Raw genomic sequence first — 20,533 nt, forward strand, 5'->3', positions numbered from 1 at the left:
AGCCCCACCCACCTCACATGGTGTTTTGTTGTGGGGATAACAATGACATACTTTGTAAACCACTCTGAGTGGGTGTTAAGTCATCCTGAAGGGCGGTATATAAATTGAATGTTGTTATTACTATTTTGCAACTACAGACTAATATGGCTAACTCCTCTGGATGTGTGGAAGCCTGAGAGCCTCATTCTGTCTAAGTCAGACAAACAGTGTGTGCACCAGGGTCAGTTTGTGAATATCTGAGAGCTAAACCATAAGAGGACACGCATGTGAAGGGAATTGCCATGTTAACCGGGAAGCCGAGTTTTAAAAGACAGACCAGAAGGCTTTGTCAGTTTCCCCTCTCTACAGAGCAAGCAAAGATTGCCCCTCAGAAGGTTTGTTTATTTCCTCTTCACCTCCAGAAGACTCAGTCAGTTTCACCTCCCCTTCTAGGCAGCAAAGAGGAAATAAACCCTCTGAGGAGTGATCTTTTCTGGCTCTGTAGAGAGAGGAAATTGACAAAGCCTTCCGATCCTTTTTTCCCTTCACACCTAGCCTCATGTGCTGACTATTCTGTCAAACTACCATCTATATCGAGCCTTCCTATATTGCCAGTTAAATTCAGAAAGTCTAAGGCAAAAGCTTTGGGCGGCAGCAAAAACCTTTTGAGGGAGTCAGGGAGGCAATGATATAAGGAAGGTGTTTTTGAGGTAACAGTTTAGGTAAAGTAGAAAACACCTGAAGCTTTGTGTGAGTGGAAATAAAAGTGGTTATAACCAGAGCCCTCCTGAGGTATAAGTTTAAGGTAAAGTAAGGAAGAGCTTAATTAAAAATCCAAAGGAAATTTTGAAAGGGTTATAAAAGTAATACAAACAAGCAAATCATACAACTATATTTAGTTTAACTTGATATCAAATATGTTAGTAGTCCTGTTGCGACTGAGACTTTCTGTCCACATAATTTCTTCTGTTTACTACAAAGCTTTCTATTTTCAGCTTTTATTTTTCTTACCTGTCAAATGGCAAACCCCCAAATATGTGGCTGCAGCTCTCTTCATTATCTTGCTTGCAGAAAAGTAAAGCATTTATACTTTTAAATTCCATAAATGTGCCAAATGTTATATGATGCAAATTGATGTGCTAAGTTATACATGGTGAGTGCAATATTTTGCTTTATCTCAAACTCTGGGCTCATGAAAGAAGGGAAAGCCAATAGCTTGGTTGATCACATAGTTTTCTCACCTGCCGAAAGGTCCAAATTCAACTTCTGGAAGCTTTGATGCTTCCAGCAGTGTGGCTGCTTTCACATTAGAGAATTCCTACTGGAGTAAATAGTACTGGACCAGATGGGTGAATGGTGAGGTCTAACTGCCTATAAGGCAGATGTACATGTAATATGTGCTCCAGATTAAAATAAATGTATAGTATTCCTGCAATAAATTGTAAGTTTGTGTTAACTATTTTTTTATATTCACATAGATAAAAGAGGCTGAAACCAGAGCTTTGATTGAAGAGGAGAAACGGAGGCAACAGGTACCTGTCACCTTTTCTTTAGCTCCATTGGAAGAAACTCAGATTTATTGTCGAAGGCTTTCACGGCCGGAGAACGATGGTTGTTGTGGGTTTTCCGGGCTGTATTGTCGTGGTCTTGGCATTGTAGTTCTTGACGTTTCACCAGCAGCTGTGGCTGGCATCTTCAGAGGTGTAGCACCACAAAACTCAGATTTGCTTCTGTTGGTCTGCTATCATAGGCATAGTCAAGTTTTTAAAATCTCACCAAAGTAATCTTTACGCAAGGTAGCAATCTTGCATAATGGTTTACGTTTCTCTGCATTAAAAATTTATTTATTTTATTTATTTTGGAATTCTATTCTGCCCTCCCCACGAAGGGCTCAGGGCGGATTACAGCAGTTTAGAAACATATTAGAATTAATCTATACAATTAAAACCATAAATAGATTTAAAAGAGAATTTAAAGAGAAATTCACTCATAAAATATACACTAATTACAATCAGATGATGGCAATGTTAAAGTTTCATTGATGTGGTATCCCATTTGAATGGGATGTGAAGCAACATCTGTTTAGGTCTCTGGCTGTAAGAACTCTGTTATGTAATTATTATCTAGAACCCAAATCGCAGCATCTGCGTTTGCATACTCTGTGTTCAACTGGGGTTTTTAAGCAATTCGGGTTTCTTATTAAATGCCACACAACAAATTCTGGTCACTGTTCCTGAAAAGTCAAGCTGTATTACCAGAGGATCTTTCATCACAAAATGAAAAATAGTTTCTTTTACAACAGTACACAATACTATTAATAAGCACCTGTGATTATAGAAAAAGGGCAGGCCATGTCTATATGCTGTTTGCCAAATATTGTGTGATTTACATGAAAAACATTGAAACATATAGTGCACACATGAAGAAACATATAGTGCACACATGAAGTTTGTGTTCATGCCTTCCTGGCCTTTAAATACTTTAGCACTTAAGTGATTAAGAAAGATCACATCTAGTATTTCCCAACAGAACTCTTAAGATGTTTTTGAAATAACCCTTATTCAGAGCCAAAACTGATGTAAAGTAGGATGTCCAATTTTTTTTCTTTCGCTTCAAAGTAGTTTAGGGACTGCTCCTTTGATCAGTAACATGGCACTGAACACACACACAGAGAGAGAGAGTGTAACCTCCTTGCTATTTTCCTCATCTAGGTCACCCTTACACTCCTGATATTACTTCCGGGGTGGGGGTGGGGGAGTACAATAGGAGCTTTCCTGATCAGATTAGCAGCCATACAAAACTACTTTAAAGTAAAGGTGAAAAAACATTGGAAAAGCTGGTCACTGGTTTCCTTTTCCTCATTTCTTTTGCCCTTAGTTAAGATGCACAAGTCAAACCCACAGTAATGCTAGCGTGCACTAAAGAGTGGCTTCCGGTGCTCTTTTCCCCCTTCAAGCTATTCATGGAAAATTTTGAGTTAAACAGATCATGATAGAAAGCCATCTTACAAATTGTGCATACATAGGAAGATGACTCCTCAAGTACAAGCATGCACTAAAGCCATAACTTTTCATTCTGAATAAAACCATATCAGCCTCCAGGGTAACTTTAAACTGGTTTAACACATCTGTGGCCAATGTACTTTTCATGCCTTGCTTTGACTTTTAGCTATGCTGATGAGAAAAATGTAAAACACTTAAGTAGAATTATAGCATGAAGAATAGTGTTTCTAAACTGCTTCTGTTGAGAAATGTAAATATTCAGAATGTTGTACTGTTCCCATATGAGATGTTCTCATTACCACCTTGGTACACTTTCAAGAATATTACTAGGAAGGCCTGGTTCTACAAGAAAGGCCAAGAAAAGAATAGGGGCTCCCAAAGGGTAATGAAGAAGGCATGCAGCAGCGAAAGATCTTACTGACGCAGGGTTGGGGAAAGGGAGTGAATTTGCTGGAGCTGTGGCCAGTGGCTGAGCATCTGCTCTGCATGCAGAATCCCAGGTTCAATCCCCAGAATCTCCAATTAAAGGATCAGGTGGAAAGTTATATGAAGGATCTCTTTCTGGTACCCTGGAGAGCTGCTGCTGGTTAAGCAGGATAACATTTGAACCATTTCGTCAAGTGGACAAAAATACCCAAATCAGGGCCAGCCTTACGTAATTCTGATTGGAGGAGCTATGCGGGAAGCTAACAGAGAGCTAGCTCCTTTGGCCCCTTCTTGGAGGTTCTGCAAAGGGAAAGAAGGGGGAGGGAGCAACCAGGGGTGCAAGGCAGTGTGCCCCTGTAGGCATCAGCTTTGGGAAGCGGTGGGGTTTACATCACTCCCATACTTTCCTCTGTCTGGTTTGGGCTCCTCCTGTTCCCTCTCTGAGCACTTCCAAAGGAGAGCAGCAACCCCAACTATCTCCTCCTCAGTCTTGGGCTGCAGTACCTTATATAACCCAGGCCACTCTCCCAGTGGCCCTTGTTGACACCTGCGAGAGTGTGGTGGTCCCGGTAGCTCTCCCTGGTGGCAGCACAGTGCATTGCATTCACCCTGCGACTCCGGGGGGCTGCTTCTTGACAGACACCATTCTTGTTGGATGAAGAGCAGGCGCTTAGGGTGTTGGTGGGGCACACTCTTTCAGCGTGAGGCCCCAAGGTGAGGAATGGTGGGATGGCAAAGGCCAGAGGAGGGGCTGGCCCCAATCTCCAGACAAGCTAGTACAACAACAACAATAATAAAAAAATTGACCAGTAAACAGTTTGAAGGGAAGCAATTAAATAAAAATTAAGAAAACAGTGATGTTAAAAACAGAACGCATTCCCATATAAACAGAGGTTTAAAGTTTCAAATATTCTAAAAATTAAATTAAAATATCAACATTGAAAATACAATTTATCTATACTTCTTTCTCTCCTAATTCAGTAAGCTGACCACCCAAAGTTGGCAACCATCCCTGTCCACTTTTGATTGTTTCTCGCCAACATAATTGACAAAAGAATTCTGTTACGACCTGGATAAGCATTAATAATAAGGTTAATAAAAACTTCCCTGATGTTATGATATAAACTACAGTAAAAAAACCATGTTCTAATGTTTCATCAATTCCCATCCCACATATGCAGTCTTTCTTCAAGGATCTAGTAAATCTAGCCTCCAGGATAGCTGAGGGAAGGGCATTATACCTTAAAAGAGCAATAATTCTCCTATGATTAGAATTCTCTAGGAATTTAATATATGATCTTAAAATTATTAGAGGTACTTACATCAAATAGAGGATTCTTGATACTGCTCATGTCCACTAGTCGTTCAACATCTAATATTCTTTGTTTTAGAATGGATCTAGCCTGAGCATAACCCAAAGTCTGTATAAACTGTTTAGTAAAACCATAGTAAGACAGTTTGTCCTCTACCTTCTTCCTCCAAGAGGGGGACAAAACTGTCTTGCATCATGGTATAAGTAAGGCCAGTGGGTGAAAAAATCAATTTTAACCAACAGTAGAATGCAGAAATCCATAATTTTGCCTCTACTGAAACCAGACCAGCCTCTAAATGAATTGCAGACAAGCTAGTATACCTAATGCTTCATCTATGGTCTTCAGTGCAGTCCCACACTGGGGACTGCACTTTTGCAGACCAGCCATCTGGATCAGGATTTCTAAGCTTTTAGGCCAATGGGGAGGGGGGGTTGGACTCCCCCGCAGACCGTTCCAAGCCAGCTTTTCCCACCGAAGTAGTCACACGGTGAGGAGGCCGCCACCCCCCCCCCCATCTCCCTCAGTTCGTTTTCTGTCGCCACAAGGAGCAGACGGGTTTTCAGTGAGACTTAGTTTTTATAGTAAGATTGCTAGAGTTTGTAATTGTTAATAGTTGTTAGTTGTTAGTTAATAGTTTAGTGTTTAGATAGTCCTGAATAGTTGTAATAGTTTACAGTAGTCCCGGACTTCCGAAGGGGTAAATTGGCTTCCCCTCCCTCTTCTCCCATCCGTGGCTGGTCAAATCTTCTACAGCCGTTTCTGTGGCAGACAAGTCCCTCTTTAAGAAATGTGAGGGCTGTGGAACGAAGATGACCAGGACTGATGACCATTCGTTGTGCCTGGCCTGCCTGGGGGAAGGGCATGTGGTCGAACGGTGCAAACATTGCCAATTGTTCACCCCCAAAGCACAGGGAGACCGAGCCTCAAGGCTGAAGGCGATGTTGTGGAATAAAGCGATGTCCATCTCCATGATCCTGGTAGCCAAGAAATTGGCCCTTGCAGAGCGAGCCAAACATTCTGATCCTAGAACTGTGATGGAAGCATCAGCGTCGGATCCAACACCTGCAGATCAACTGTCAGATTCATCGGTTCCGAAGGACCAAAGCCATCCACGATCTCAGTCCCAAGATACTACAACCTCTGCCTGTTCTAGGGCCAGTGTGTTATGGTTAGATGGAGAGGTCTCAATGCCGGCAAGTGGATGGTCAAAGTCCCCGGATCCAACTGGACCTGAAGAAGCGACCTCGAGGCCACACAAGCATAAGGATAAGACTAAGCATAAGTCTCGCAAGCATGTGGCTTCACTGGTTCCAACGCCTTTATCAGAGCCACTTTCTCCAGCATCGAAACAGAGATTGAGCTCAGTGTCGGTAGCCCTGATCGATGGTTCCAATAGGACCAAGCGTCAGAGGTGATGGTCTAGCTCAGATGAGAGACCTCGGTACCAGAGACCACCTTGGTATCCACCTTATCCTCTGCCCGGCTATCCACATGACTGGGACTATTTTCCACTGTACCCCTTTCCAGGGGCAGCCAGATCTACCCAAAGCAGGTTGTGCAACTCAAATCTGGCATGATACCCGGGGGCCATACCTTTGATGCCAAGACAAGGGTCGGAGTCGGAGATAGAACCCCTCGGATCTGGGCAGAGTCCCAGCTTCACATCCGAACTGCCCCCTGATGAGATATTGGGGGAGTCTGAGAGTCACCTGCTATTGATTACGAGCTGTACGCTGAGCAGATGATGCGCATGGCAAAATCGTTGGATGTAGATGTATCAGCACCCCAACCAAAATCTTAGGACAGTATCCTGAAACACACATGCTCTGACACCCCATAGGTGGTAGCCTTTCCGATGATAGAGGGTGTCATTGAGATAATGGATGACCTGCGTCAAAAGCCTGCATCCATTCCTGCCACGGCAAAGAAGGTGGAAGCCTTCCGTAAGATTAAGAAGGACAAATGTCCTTGTTTGCCTACCCTTCAGCATCATCCATGATAGCAGAGGAGCTCCAAGCATGACAGAGACAAGGTAGTCTCTCTACATCAGCTGATAAAGAAGGTCATTAATTGGATACAGTGGGCAGAAAATATTACTTGAGTTCTGCCCGTACAATTAAGTTTGCAAACTTTGGCCATCATGAGTGGCTATCAGATCTTCCTGTGGGACAAGATAGCCACTTACCTTGAAGGATTGCCTGAAGAGGAAAAGGTACTAGCTAAACTCATCTGGGATGGAGCCATTGTTTTATCCAAACAGCAAATCAGTACCACCAGGCATATATTGGATACTGCTGCTAGGGGTCTGAATACAGCTGTTGCTCTCCGAAGGCATGCTTGGTTAAGAGCAACTGCTTTACCCGTGGAAATGAGGAACAAGATAGAAGACATGCCATTCGAGGAGGATACTTTATTGTCAGAGACTATGGATGACTACTTATCAAAAAAGAGGAAAGACAGGCAGACTGCAGTCTCTTATGGCATTCTTCCTTAGTCATCAGGCCGCACTTCATTCTATCGCAACCCAGTCAAGAGAAGTTACCAGTCCAAGAGGGAATACAGTTCTTACCGGTTCCAGCCATATAGAAGCCAGTATCCATATTGGGCGCCATATTTATCTCCTCTGGATATTTACCTCAGAATCAGTCCCATAGACGGTTGTCAGGGAAAGCTAAGTTGAACCAAATGCAAATACAGAAGGATCAGCCTCAGGGACGAAGAGAGCAAGCTATGACTAGGAGAGTCACCATCAATTACCCAGATGCTGTTCTTCGACAGATTGTCACAATTTTTTGAGGCCTGGCAGGCTATCTGTGAGGACGCATGGGTGTTGTCCATTATTAGAGAAGATTATAAATTGGAGTTTAACACGTAGCCTCCTATTTATTTGTCTCGGCAAGCCCCTCTAAATGAATTGCCTGAGTTATAGCAAGAAATTGAGTCTTTATTGAACAAGGGGGCTCTACAGAGGGTCCTCTCTTAGGATAACCCTTTTGGGTTTCACTCTCGGTTCTTCTTAGTAGATAAGAAGGACGGGGGAAAGAGACCCATTCTAGATCTGAGGGGGCTGAATGAGTACTTACAGATATCAAGATTCAGGATGGTCACATTGCCTTGGGTCATTAATATAATTCCGGCAGATTCATGGTTTGTCGTTGTAGATTTGTTGGACGCATATTTTCATATTGCAATCTGTCATAAACATAGAAGGTATCTACATTTTAACTTTAGGGGTGAGAATTTCCAATATACATCATTACCCTTTGGATTGGCTACAGCCCCAAGGGTGTTCAACAAGTGTATAGCAGTGGTGATAGCCCACCTGAGGAGATTGGGGTGTGCATTCTACCTTTACTTAGATGATTAGTTGGTTACTGCACAGTCTCCAGAGGAACTGCATTCACATGTAGGACTGATACTTGTCACCTGCAAGAATTTGGGTCTAGTGATTACTATGAAGAAGTCCAATTTAGAGCCAAACAGGGTGGTACGATTCATTGGTGTGATGCTAGATGCCACAACTAATAGGGCATATGTACCTTTGGATCATGGTAGGAAGCTAATAGCCTTGGTACAATTGTTCCAAAGATGTAGGTACCAGTCGGCACAACTTATTCAGGTTCTCTTGGGCCTTATGGCCTCCACTACGGCAGTGGTGCCCCTAGTACGGTTGAGGATGAGTTACCCCCAAATTAAATTCTTGATCCTGAGAAAAGTTGTACATTCCCTGAATTGGTGGAAGGGGCTTGCTCACATATCAACTTATGGAATGACGAGCCTTTGAAAAAATTTTAAACACGGAACGGGAAAGTTGATATCCAAGCAACCTGTCAGGCTCTGCCCTGCAGTAGGATTTTTACATTCTGGAGTAGGATTATCATTCCAGTGGGAACATTTGGTTGACACATGGTGACTGTACCTGTAAAGAGAAGGAATATAAATTACGAATAAGAAGATACTGAAGAATACTTACCTGCAAGATTAACTTTGAGGACACCTTTTTCACCTGTTGGACTTGTGGACTATATATTTCATTGTAATGTTAACTTATTGTAATATTGTAACATTGATTGTATATGATGACAGGAAGGATTGTTACATAGTCTTCTGATATAAGGTTACATTATTATATTTATAGGTATTCCTGTTCATTGATTATTACATTGCACATTTCAGCACTTTGCACTTTTCATAACAAGAAATGTTTTTTAAAAATATACAAAAGTATTTATTAATGTACTATTGAAGAATCTCTATATTCCCCCCCCCCCTTTGGAGAAGGGTCGTTCCCCTTAATTGTTACAAGAGGGGGACTCGGCAAGAACTCAAGAGAGGATGCCTTCCAGATAAAATGGGTAGGAGGCCTCTTTTATGCCGTTCCTCCCAGTTCCTCTAGTTCAGAGAACAGTTTGCAAGATCATAGCAGATCAGACCAATTGTGTATTAATAGCTCCCTTCTGGCCATGTCAGCTATGGTTTCATTCACTCAAGAGCATGGTCAATGGGAATTATGTAGATTTTCCAGCAGCACTGGACTTCCTGTGCTTTGGCAAGACATGGCACCACGATCTGAAGAGACTGCATCTGACAGCATGGTTCATAAGACATTGAACTCTCAGTTTTCAGAAGAGGTAGCAAATATCATTTGGAATGATCAAAAGCCTTCTACTAGGAGTTCATATGCATTGAAATGGAACAGATTTGTTTTATGGGCTGAACCCCAGGGAATATCTCCTGAGACGGGTCCTCAGAGTAACATTTTTTATTATTTAGTGTCACAGCATAAGGCTGGCCTAGCCTCCTATTAAAGTTCATTTGGTAGCTATCTCTGCTTTTCATGCTAATGTAGATAGTAAGACAGTTTTCTCCCATTATCTCTCTAAATTGGTTCTTAAGGGTTTATATAATTTGTACCTCCCATGGACTCAGATAATGCCTCAGTGGTCATTGTCGCTAGTATTATCCAGCCTTATGTTTAAATCTTTCTAATCACTAGCAACATGTAGCCGAGCATTACTGTCAGCTAAAGTGGCTTTTCTGTTGGCATTTATTTCGGCCAGGAGAGTCAGTGAGTTGCAGGCATTAAGGGTAGACCCACCTTTCCTGCATATCTTCCCAGATAAAGTAGTGATGCATACCAGCCTTCGATTCCTGCCTAAGGTGGTTTCCAAGTTCCATGTTTCACAATGTTTCTCTCTGCCAATATTTTTCCCTAACCCTACTTCCACAAAGGAACACGCACTCCATACTTTGGATGTTAAGAGAGCAGTTTTATTTTAAGTAGACAGGACAAAAGCATTTCACAGGAGTCAAGCATTTTTTGTTTGCCACATGGGACAAAATAAAGGCAAGGCAGCATCAGGTCAAACCATTTCTAGATGGGTAGATGGGTAGTTTTAGCAATTAGACTCAGTTATAAAACAGCAAAGGTCCCATACCCGTTCAGTGTAAGGGCACATTCGACACCACACAGCAACATAATTACAGCAGGCTTTCTATAACCTGAGATATACCTGAAGAAGCGACTGTTTTGTATATACAGATATTATTAATTCTGCTCTGGGGTGGAATTTACCTTTGCTGTTCACAGGAACAATATAGAATATTGTGTTTAAACAACTGCTTGTTTGTAGCAAAAAGGCAACTTCTAAATACATTAACAGAAATTTGCAGTCAGAAGTGTGAGTGCTCGAAAGTTTTTTTCTTTTTAATGAAACTTATTCTGAAAATTGTGATCTTGAACACTTGTTAAAACATTGTTTTGGTTCACCCCTCTATGAACCTTGTGTTTGTTGTAGAAATTAAGTGCATTGAGCAATTAAATTTTCTTTAATAATCAGCAGTGGGAGTTATTTATCTTATTCTTAACTGCACTTAAAGGAATATTTTGGTTAAATGACCACTGACCTTATTAGTGCTGTTCTCAATACAGAGAAATCTTGTCTTTGAAAGTTATCTTGTAGCTTTAGTTATGTGGGTTTAGGGATAGGGTATGGTTAACATACTTCACTTATACGTGTTGTTTTAGTCTCTTTACACTTCCTCAAAACCCTTTGTACTACTATACCATGTATATAAAGTAAATTTTTGCAACACAGTTTGAAAAATTAATATTTTCTGTTACCTATTTTGTACAGCATCATTTTAGAACGTTTCCTAACTGTTTGTTTTTCTCGTCTTCCAGGCTGAACTGGAGGCTTTTGAGAATAGGTTAAGAGGACGTCGAAAGAACAAAAGAAAAAAGGATGAAGTAGAAGTAGAACCAACTCTATGGCAAAAATATAAGAAAACGATTGTGCTGCCTATATGTGGAGTGGCTATTGTGATGGTTGCATGGTTCATAGCATACAGTTACTGACTTTTTAAAATTAGTTTCTAGACACCTCAGTATGATCATAGATAGCTGCTAAAATGTTAGGTGGTATATGCTCAGTTGTGTTTTTTAATAGTAATTGGCCTCGTTTCATCTGGGGAGAAAAGCAAAACAGACCTTAATCTCTATCCTTTACATGAAATATTCAAAGTTACTGAGGTAATGATTAAAAAGTTGTTAAGTCTAAGCAATCACACCATGCTAAATCCTGAGCCATTGTATCGCATTCCTACCATGTTCCATTGAGTGAGATTCTGTTCAGTACTATTTCTGTCAACATCCATTCATTTAATGCCATGTTGGAGAACAGTTCCAAGTGTATATACCTGGCTTACATAGTCATTTTTAAAGGTGCTGATCATTGATGGGTTGAAGAGGAGATGCCCCCCCCTCAAATACACAGCTGATTCGTATTGTCAGAGTTGAACATTTCTATGGCCTGTCGGGATTGGCAAGGGTCACTGTATATACAATCTCTGTGCTAAATGCAATTGTATTTGCATACATGAATCTTACAAACATCCTCCTGTATGTGCTGTTCAGTCACTATTTTTAATATTTCACTTATCTACATTAAAATAGATTTCTTCAGTGAAATAGGAATCCGATCTTACTGCAGTTCCAGTTGTCAAAATTGAAAATTGTATTTTCTAATACAGTTCTGACACCGTGCTCCTCAAGGTACAGCTTTACTGAAAACTCTATTTCTAAAGAGGCCTGTATGTTTCAAAACTGAACTCATGAATTGTCTAGTATATCTGGTGGTATTGTTTTAAATTCTTTCTGTGATACTTGACATGGAAAAAAAGCTCTACAGGTGTTTAAAGGTTAATATCACTGACTCCTGAAAAGTAGTTTTCACAAAGAAATTCTCGTTTGCTACTCTAAGAGCAGCAGCGAATATCAGGCAGTCACACTATAGGGAAAGGTATATGATTACAGTGGATGTGATGACAGTTTAATTTAAGTTTGACGATTATGTATAAATATATGAAATATTGACTGAAGCGGGCCTTTGTCAGGTTGTAAAGCCCAGTAGTGTTCAGATGTCTAGCTAACCTTGTAAATGTTTCTATTAACAAATTGGTAGCCTTTCCTCAAGCTTTTCAAAAATGAAGGATAAAAATAATTGCGTGGAAATGAACTGTTTCTATCATTAATTATATAGGAAGTACTGTTGAATCAGATGAGGAGATACGTTCATTGGTATTTTGAGTTTCTAGCATTCATCTGATTCTATTGCTGTACTTGAAATGCTTTTCCCGCTTTCGTGAAATGATACCCACAAAGGAATGTATTAAATCCAAATCTTCTGGTCAAGCATTCCAGGTGAGGCCTACGAGCACCAAGGGACAAGTTGGAGCTACAACTGGTCCAAGGTTGTTACTTTCACACATTGCCAATAGTGGGTCTGATTTTAATTATCATTGTACGGTACTAAAATGTGCTGTCAACTTGTGGATAACCCTGGAAACGGGCTATACAACAGTAGTATATTGTGCAGGCTTTGGGTATAGAGAGTAAAGTCTGAGAAATCTTGCCATTTTCAACTTGTTATATAGACTGACTGACTGACTATAAAGGTGAAAAATTATCATTTCTATTGTGTAATTGGAACCCCCCCCCCCATTACAACAAACCATCCTGCAATTGTACATTGTTAAACCCTTAAAATACTTCAGAAGTTGTGGACCCATGTGAATAAATCATCAGATTTCACTGTTAAATATCTGTTAGTGTTGAACACTTTGGAATTATTTTATACTTAACACAAATGAAAAGAAATACACTTACCAACATAAATTCTATGAAAACCAGTTTGAATCTTACGCCTGTATGATGTTATGTCTAAATGGCTTGAGAATGAAAATGTATAGCTACTTTAGCATACTCATTTGAACATTTGTGCTGGATTTTATATGAAAGGACTGGTTCCTTTCATACTCTGGGCATTCTTCTGAGAAAGAGCTGAGAACGGAAGTATATCTATCTATCTATCCCCTGACAGAAAAGCCTCAGAATGGTTTGCCATTTCTTTGTAAGTATGGCTACTGCCTGAGTTGCATGTATCTCAAGCTGTGCAAGAACAGAATTTAGTAGCAAGGAACAGGGTTTCATTGCCTTATATGAGCTCCTTGTCTGCCCTTTAGGCAAGCAGAATAAATTTTACAAAAACATTCAAGTGTGTGCAGTGTGTTGGATTTTATATAATTGTATTAGGCCTGAGTCCACCTCTTCCTCATGCCAGATATTTTATGATCAGAATACACACGGGCTTAGCTACTACAATTTATGTATTCAACAGTGGCATTTAGAGCAGTATCCTGTTTATTTACTTCATTTGTACTCTACCTCTTCACCTCGAGACCAGAATTGTGGAGTCTGCCTATTTAAATATTGCAAGTTTTCCTGCTGTAATTGATTCTTTGTATTCAGTATGGAGGCTTGCAGTTACCATACAGACAGTCACATCCACTATAATCTATTTATGTTCTCACTCTGAATTAATATGTTTAAAAATCAGTCATAGTGAGAAACTGTTGAATTTAACCCTTTTCAGTTCAAAAAGTATAGTTTTCGTCCAAGACAAGAAACGGTAACTCAAATTTCAGCAACTTTAAGAGCTCCCCCAAGAGATGCATGTTAAAAGAGAGCATAGGATGCGACATGGAAAGGCAGTAGGTGTGTTTGTGATGAATCTCTTGAAGTGTGTGATGTTTAACCTCTTCAGTAGTAATGAGAAACTGCTTCTAAATTTAAGTCTCATCTTGAATACCATCTGTTAAATTTAGGCCAGTGGGAGCGGAAAGAAAATAATCTTTCAAGTATTGATTTGTGTGTTTGAAATCTCCAGCTGCATGTTTTTTTACCTGCCCTGCCCTGTGGGAAAAAAGACTTTTCTGAAAATAGGTCTTAAACATATTTGCGCTTTGAATAATGAGTAGGTTGCAAGTTATTTGAAATGTATCTTTTTAACATGCTTCTTCAATCATACGAAGCTCTCTCTGCACCTGAAGGTACATTTCAAATACCTAAGCTATATGTATACTGCATGGACAACAGAGTCAATAAAATTGCAGGCTAAAGGTAAGTAGGGTTGCTAACAGGCGTGAAGAAAAATGTTCTGTGCATCAAGGTATATAATTGGTGGCAATGGACAATTGAAAGTTTTTCATATCATGAAAGTGAGTAAGTTCACCTGGTAAATAATACCCCATTAAGCCTGAATTAAAGGACACGACATTTTTCTCCAGGCTTTAGTGTAACCTTTTGTCTTGAACACAGCCTGAAGCCAGCTGGGGAGTTAATGTTAGGTGTGGGTAAAAGATGGTCTCTTTCAAAAGAGAAGAGGCAGAAAAGGAGGAACGAAGGGATATGAAAGACAATAGAGGAGAGGATAGAAAAGGGGGGACTGTCGGGAAGCAGAGCAGCCAGGGAAGAAAGCATTGCCGGCTTTATGAAACACGGGCTCCATAGTATCCACAGGCATCCTGTTGGTGATTATTATGTTATGCCTTAATGCAAGTTTGCTAAATATAAAGTAGTAATTACTGATGCCTAAACCATTTGTGGCCTTTTTAGATGATTCATCTTTTGCATGTTTGCAGCATGAAATATTATTTAGTAGATCCAAAAGTCTCTTGTTACAGTTGGTTATCACTTTTTTCTCAGTACTCAACTAGCAATGTTTTGTCCATCAAAAAAAATCCTTTATAAAATACATAACATCCAAACTTTTTTGCACAATATATTATTATGACATTTGTTACCTTATTTAAATTTTTACATTATAAAATGCACTGACATCCTTCAGTTGCCTTTCTGAATAGCAAAGTCTTGCAAAACCATAGAAAACTGGCAGGTAGAAGATTCTTGGAAAAGTGGCATGAAAGAATTGCACCAGCAAACCAGGTACAAAAGATGGAGGCCAATCCAGAGAACGGCAACTGACTTAACCCCATTGAAATAAATGGAATAAGTTACTAACTTAAGAGGTATTGGATTTAATATACTTACAGTGCAATCCTAAACAGGTCTACTCAGAGTCCTACCCATATCCACTCAATGGTGCTCAACCCCACAAATGGTTGACCATTCTTCAAATGGTACTGATAAGCACCGCTAATTTTTGGTCAAATACATTGGGACATGCATAATGTTGAACTACACCTTTTAGGGTATTTCTGATTTATCTAAATGAATCTTCCTAGGAGACAACTGCATGAGAGTTGCTGGTGTGTGTGTGGGGGGGTCTACAATGGAAAGACTTGCTCCATGCACAAGTTGCTTCCATCCTGTGGAGAGCTAAACCAAGCATCTCCAGATATTCTGAATAGATGACTTGGCCCTTATGTGGCAATGCATTCAATCAGATATTGGGAGAACAGGTTTTAAAGGGGGTCGTAAGGGCCCAAAACATCATCTTGAATGGCTGCCACAGTGATCCTTGATACTTGTGTGATAATCTTATATTTTTCTTTCAGCTTTAGATGTGGTTTCCTTCTGGAGCACTCCTCTCTTTGGTGAGTGGAGTGGGAAAGGGAGCAAACAGCAGCGAGGGTGCAGCAACACCCTAACAATTTGTAGAATACTTTATTGTTTTAAATGCTTTGGAGAAAGATCACTGACAGGAATAGTTCCAGCTCTGACCCTCCTCGGGAACAGTCAGTGAGAGCTGGCAGAATGATGGGGTTGGAGACAGTAGGAATTCATTTAATGCAGTTTGTTATTTTTATTTATTTCAAATTTGTATTCCGTCCTTCCTGCAAGTGGGCTCAGGGCAGATAACAACATATTAAAATACAATTAAAATACAGTTAAAAATTCATATTCATTGAAACATTTAAAACAAGATGTGGACAGCCTTCACAGGGAGGGTTTTATACACCCCTTTTTTTTCCAGGACGGCGGAGGCCCAGCCTCAGCCATATGCCTGGTGGAACAACTCTGTCTTGCAGGCCCAGTGAAAAGATAGTAAATCCTGCCAGGCCCTGATTTCAGCAGACAGAGCATTCCACCAGGTGGGAGCCAGGACCGAAAAGGCCCTGGCTCTAGTCAAGGCTAGGTGGGCCTCCTTGGGACCAGGGACCACCAACAGCTGTTTGTCCCCTGATCGGAGTGTCCTCTGGGGAATATATGGGGAGAGACGGTCCTGTAGATACGCTGGTCCCAGTCCGCACAGGGCCTTATAGGTCAATACCAGAACCTTGAATCTGATCCGGTACTCCACTGGCAACCAATGCAGCTCGCGTAAGAATGGTGTTATATGCGCCTTATTTAGCACTCTCATAATAACACACGCCACTGCATTTTGTACCAGCTGTAATCTCTGGGTCAGGCTCAAAGGCAGCCGTGCGTAGAGCGAGTTACAGTAATCTAGCCTAGAGATGACCGTTGCTTGGATCACTGTAGTTAAGTCACGGGTTGACAGGTAAGGGACAAGTTGCCTGGTCTGCCGCAGATGGAAAAAAGAGGACCTGACAACCGCTGTGACCTGTGCCTCCATTTTCAGGGAGGCATCCAAGATCACCCCAAGATCACCCCCCTAGTTAGAAGGGGGAAAGGTTTTGGAGCTGCTGAGGAGTAGCAGACAATAGCTGACTGCTGACACCTGTTAATTTATAGTATAACCATCCAGTATTATGAGCGCATGCGGTTATATGTGCACCTCTGAACAACAATATTGTTTTAAATCTTTCACTCCTGCATTAAACATACTGAATATAAAAGTCTTCGGGTTGAAGTTGTCAATGTAAGGGAAATAAATACAATAGCTAACATCATACATTCTGGTCAGAACAAATGGGCCTGATTTATTAATGGTCACAGCATATAGAGGGAAGTAAACACAGTTTCCTTTCTCCAATAGCCCTGGGAAGTAGCTAGGTAAGGACTAGTGAATATAGGGAGCCAGCTTTCTGTCCGGTTGAGCAGGTGGGAAGAAGAGAGAGAATCCAGTGGATTTGGGTCAGGGCTCTCAACCTGACAAACGAGATTAGACAGGTGTGTTGTGACTGCCCTTAACTGCCTGTGAAGCTCCCAAACCTGTATAGGGAGGTTTATGATGGGTGGCTGTGTGTAAAGAGGGGTCACAAAATGTATCGGTGGTGGGATACAAACCCCAAAGCAAGGGAGTTCTTGAGGTAAAAGCGTGGGTAAGGTAGAGAACATCTGTAGCTGTGTGTGAGTGGAGAAATCCAGAGTGTGACCAAAGCCCTTCTGAGGTAGAAGTTAAAAGTAAACGTAAGAAGTTGCTGTGGAGAAGGTCACAGAAGAAAGAGTGATTTAATAAAAAGGGGTTGCTCTCCTAAGGTAAAGGTTTATGGTAAAAAGTGAGGAGGAGCCGTAGCAAATACCCTGGAGCATTTAAAAGAAACAACAGGTGTGACAAAAATATTTGACCTTCCTGAGGTAAAATCAGAGAGGGTAAAGTGTAGAGAATTGCCACTTAAATGTCACCCCAAAAAAGGATGCCAGTTATAGAGAAAGAGGGAGGCACTGAAGCTATAATTAACAGTGACAGTGAGGTAGAGAGAGAACAAAGTCCTCTAGAAATGTAGAGAAGTGGAGAACAGTTAGTCAAACTAGCAGCTCAAAACAAAGAGAAAGAATTTGCCTTAGCCCTACTGGCAGTTGAAGTAAGACACAGGGAAAGATAATTTGAATTAGCCAAAATGACAGCTCAAAGAGAAAACTAGGAATGCAAAATGCAGCAAGAAATGGAGGAATGCAAAATGGCACATCAGCAAGCCAAACAAAGAATTTGAAATTGGAGAAAGAATTGGAAGAGATCAAACTACAGAAAGAGCAATAAAAATTCAAAGCCTCAAATTAAGAGAACTGGGACGTAACGGAGCCCTTAAGAGTTCAAGAAGACAACTACCTGAGGGGAGCTATGAAAAGAATTCCCCAATTCCCAAAGGGAGATAATTTAGAAACTTTTTTTGTGAACCTTGAGAGAGCCTGTCAGTATTTTAATACCAGAGAATGACCTATATAAGATCTGAAATCTCTGGTGGTCTAAGTGAAGTTTACAGTGAAATGGGGGATAATGCAGTCAATGATTATGAGGCATTTAAAAAGTGAGCCAAACAAAGGTTTGGAGTAACCCCAGAAAATACCAAGGAGTTTAGAGGTTTAAGGAAGAAACCTGAAGAAACTTAGGCTCAGGTAGCCTGTAAATTAAAACTGCTATTAAAATAATGACTAGAAAATGCTGAGACCTGACAAGATGCTGCCAGTCTTAAAGGACTGGAACAGTTTTACCCACTAAATTCTGCTGGTACAAGTTAAAGAGCCAGGAACAATAGGATAAATTGGTGTTGATAAGGAGAGAAACTCCTCAGAAAAATATTTTTAAAGTGTTGAACTACATAAAGAACCTCACCTGGCTAGGATTGCCAGGTCCCCCCAGGGCTCAAAGTGGGGGCAGGAGGATCATGGGGGAGCACAACAGGAGCACACATCTCTGCATGCACTCTCTGGAAAACTTCCATGTCTCTCAAGAAATGTCATTTCCAGTGCAACACAGAAGCAATGGGTTATACCAGGGCCAATTTGATAAAATTTTGCCCCAGTGCAACTCTGCTTCCGCATCGCACCTGGAATGATACATTCAAGGCATGCCAGACAACGTATTATAGTAACACCTGAGAAAGATATGGATCCTGGCTATAGTGGATCCGTGGTGATGGATGGATGCCAAGTTTTAGCATGGAGGGATTCAGGGTCTGAAGTGTCATTAAACCCCACTTTGTGAGGTCAGCAAAACTATTAGTACAAGATTGTGGTGCAGCATTTCGCCTTCCGTCCTCAGCACCAGGACATTTGTACAACAACAACTGAAAGTAATAACAAAGCACCTCAGACCAGTCTAGTTGATTATTATGAACCATCTGTGACAGAAGGGGGAAGGGACAAAGTGAGTCCTGATTGTGAACATTTCAAACCAATAAGTACCTCCTGGTATGTGCGCAATAATAAAATGCATACAGAAGCTCTTGCAGCACTACTGTCAGATGGCAAGGGAGACTGCAAGACACTAGATAACAGTGGAGAGTTCTCTGGCACACTTTTTGCCTAACCCCACAGTAGGTTTTCCTAAGCAGCATGAAAAGGAAGGCCAGACTATATTGGATCTTTTCCCTGTAAAAATGGAGACTGAGCCAAACTCTGGAAAGCAAGCAACAGAAACCCTGAAGGTTTATGAGAACCAGAAAAGACGGATGTTCTCTATTACCAACATGCATAGGGGAAGAAGATTTTTGATTCTGTATCAGTACAAGAAAACAATGAATTCCTGTACAAAGATAAAGATACTTTGCAAGCCATGTTTAAAGATCCATCCAGATGGCTGGAGATGACAGGCATCCAACCATCACAAAAGTGATGGCGAGACACCCATGCATGACATCATGTGTTCCACGAAGATTAGGTTCTTTTTTTTTTTTAGAAAATGTTTATTAGGTGAGTACAGATTACAAATAAAATTTGTATTTTATTTAAGAACATAAATATCAATTTCCCCCCACCCTTTCCCTCCCCCTTTCCCTCAGACTTCCAACAGCTTTTCAACCCATATTTTATTACTTACTTAACTATTTCCTCTATATAATATTATCCCGTATTTCCTTAATAAACTAATAGTATCCATTAAATTCAAATCTATTCAAATCTATTCAAAAAGAATTTTTTAAAGACTGGGGGAGATTGAAGGAATATTTGGAGAAAAAGTGGGACGTGAAGGGGAAATTATGGCAATTTGAAAGTTATTAACTGGGAGAATTATTAGAGATAGGGATCTTTAAGTTTAACAATAATTAAAACTTCACTTTAAATGGTAAAGATCCCTATCTCTAATAATTCTCCCAGTTAATAACTTTCAAATTGCCATAATTTCCCCTTCACGTCCCGCTTTTTCTCCAAATATTCCTTCAATCTCCCCCAGTCTTTAAAAAATTCTTCAGAATTCTGGTCTCTCAGCCTTCTTGTCATTTTGTCCATTTCTGCCATGTACAGCAATTTTTGTATCCACTCTCCAATAGATGGTATTTCTTGCACTTTCCATTTCTGCGCATATAATATTCTTGCCGCTGTTGTCATATAGAATAACAATTTCTGTGCTGCATAGGAACATCTTCCATATTTAAGTTCATATTTAAGTTCAATTCTTTATTATTGAAATCTGCAAAATCTCATTTATCATTTCTAAAATATCTCCCCAGTACTGCCTAGCTACCTCACAAGTCCACCACATGTGATACAATGATCCTTCATGACTTTTACATTTCCAACACTTGTCAGACATCTTAGCATTTCCATACGCTATTTTTTTTGGCGTCAAATACCACCTATATATCATCTTGAAAATATTTTCCTTAATACTGGTACAGGTTGAAGTCTTCAATGTATTTTTCCACAAATACTCCCATGCCTCCATC

General features: G+C 40.5%; 1 protein-coding gene across 1 annotated transcript in view; it reads left to right on the forward strand.

Moving 5' to 3' along the window:
- The window catches only part of NFXL1 (nuclear transcription factor, X-box binding like 1), a 95,383-nt gene extending 82,113 nt beyond the window's left edge, over positions 1-13,270 (forward strand). Inside the window, exons 21-22 of the mRNA XM_054990555.1 lie at positions 1,458-1,511; positions 10,905-13,270. Of these exons, the coding sequence (XP_054846530.1) occupies positions 1,458-1,511; positions 10,905-11,078 (228 nt within the window). The 3' untranslated portion in view covers positions 11,079-13,270. The remainder of the gene's footprint in view (positions 1-1,457; positions 1,512-10,904) is intronic.
- Positions 13,271-20,533: the final 7,263 nt, after the last annotated feature.

The sequence above is a fragment of the Eublepharis macularius genome, chromosome 10 (genome assembly GCF_028583425.1).
Source record: "Eublepharis macularius isolate TG4126 chromosome 10, MPM_Emac_v1.0, whole genome shotgun sequence".
Taxonomy (NCBI): Eukaryota; Metazoa; Chordata; class Lepidosauria; order Squamata; family Eublepharidae; genus Eublepharis; species Eublepharis macularius.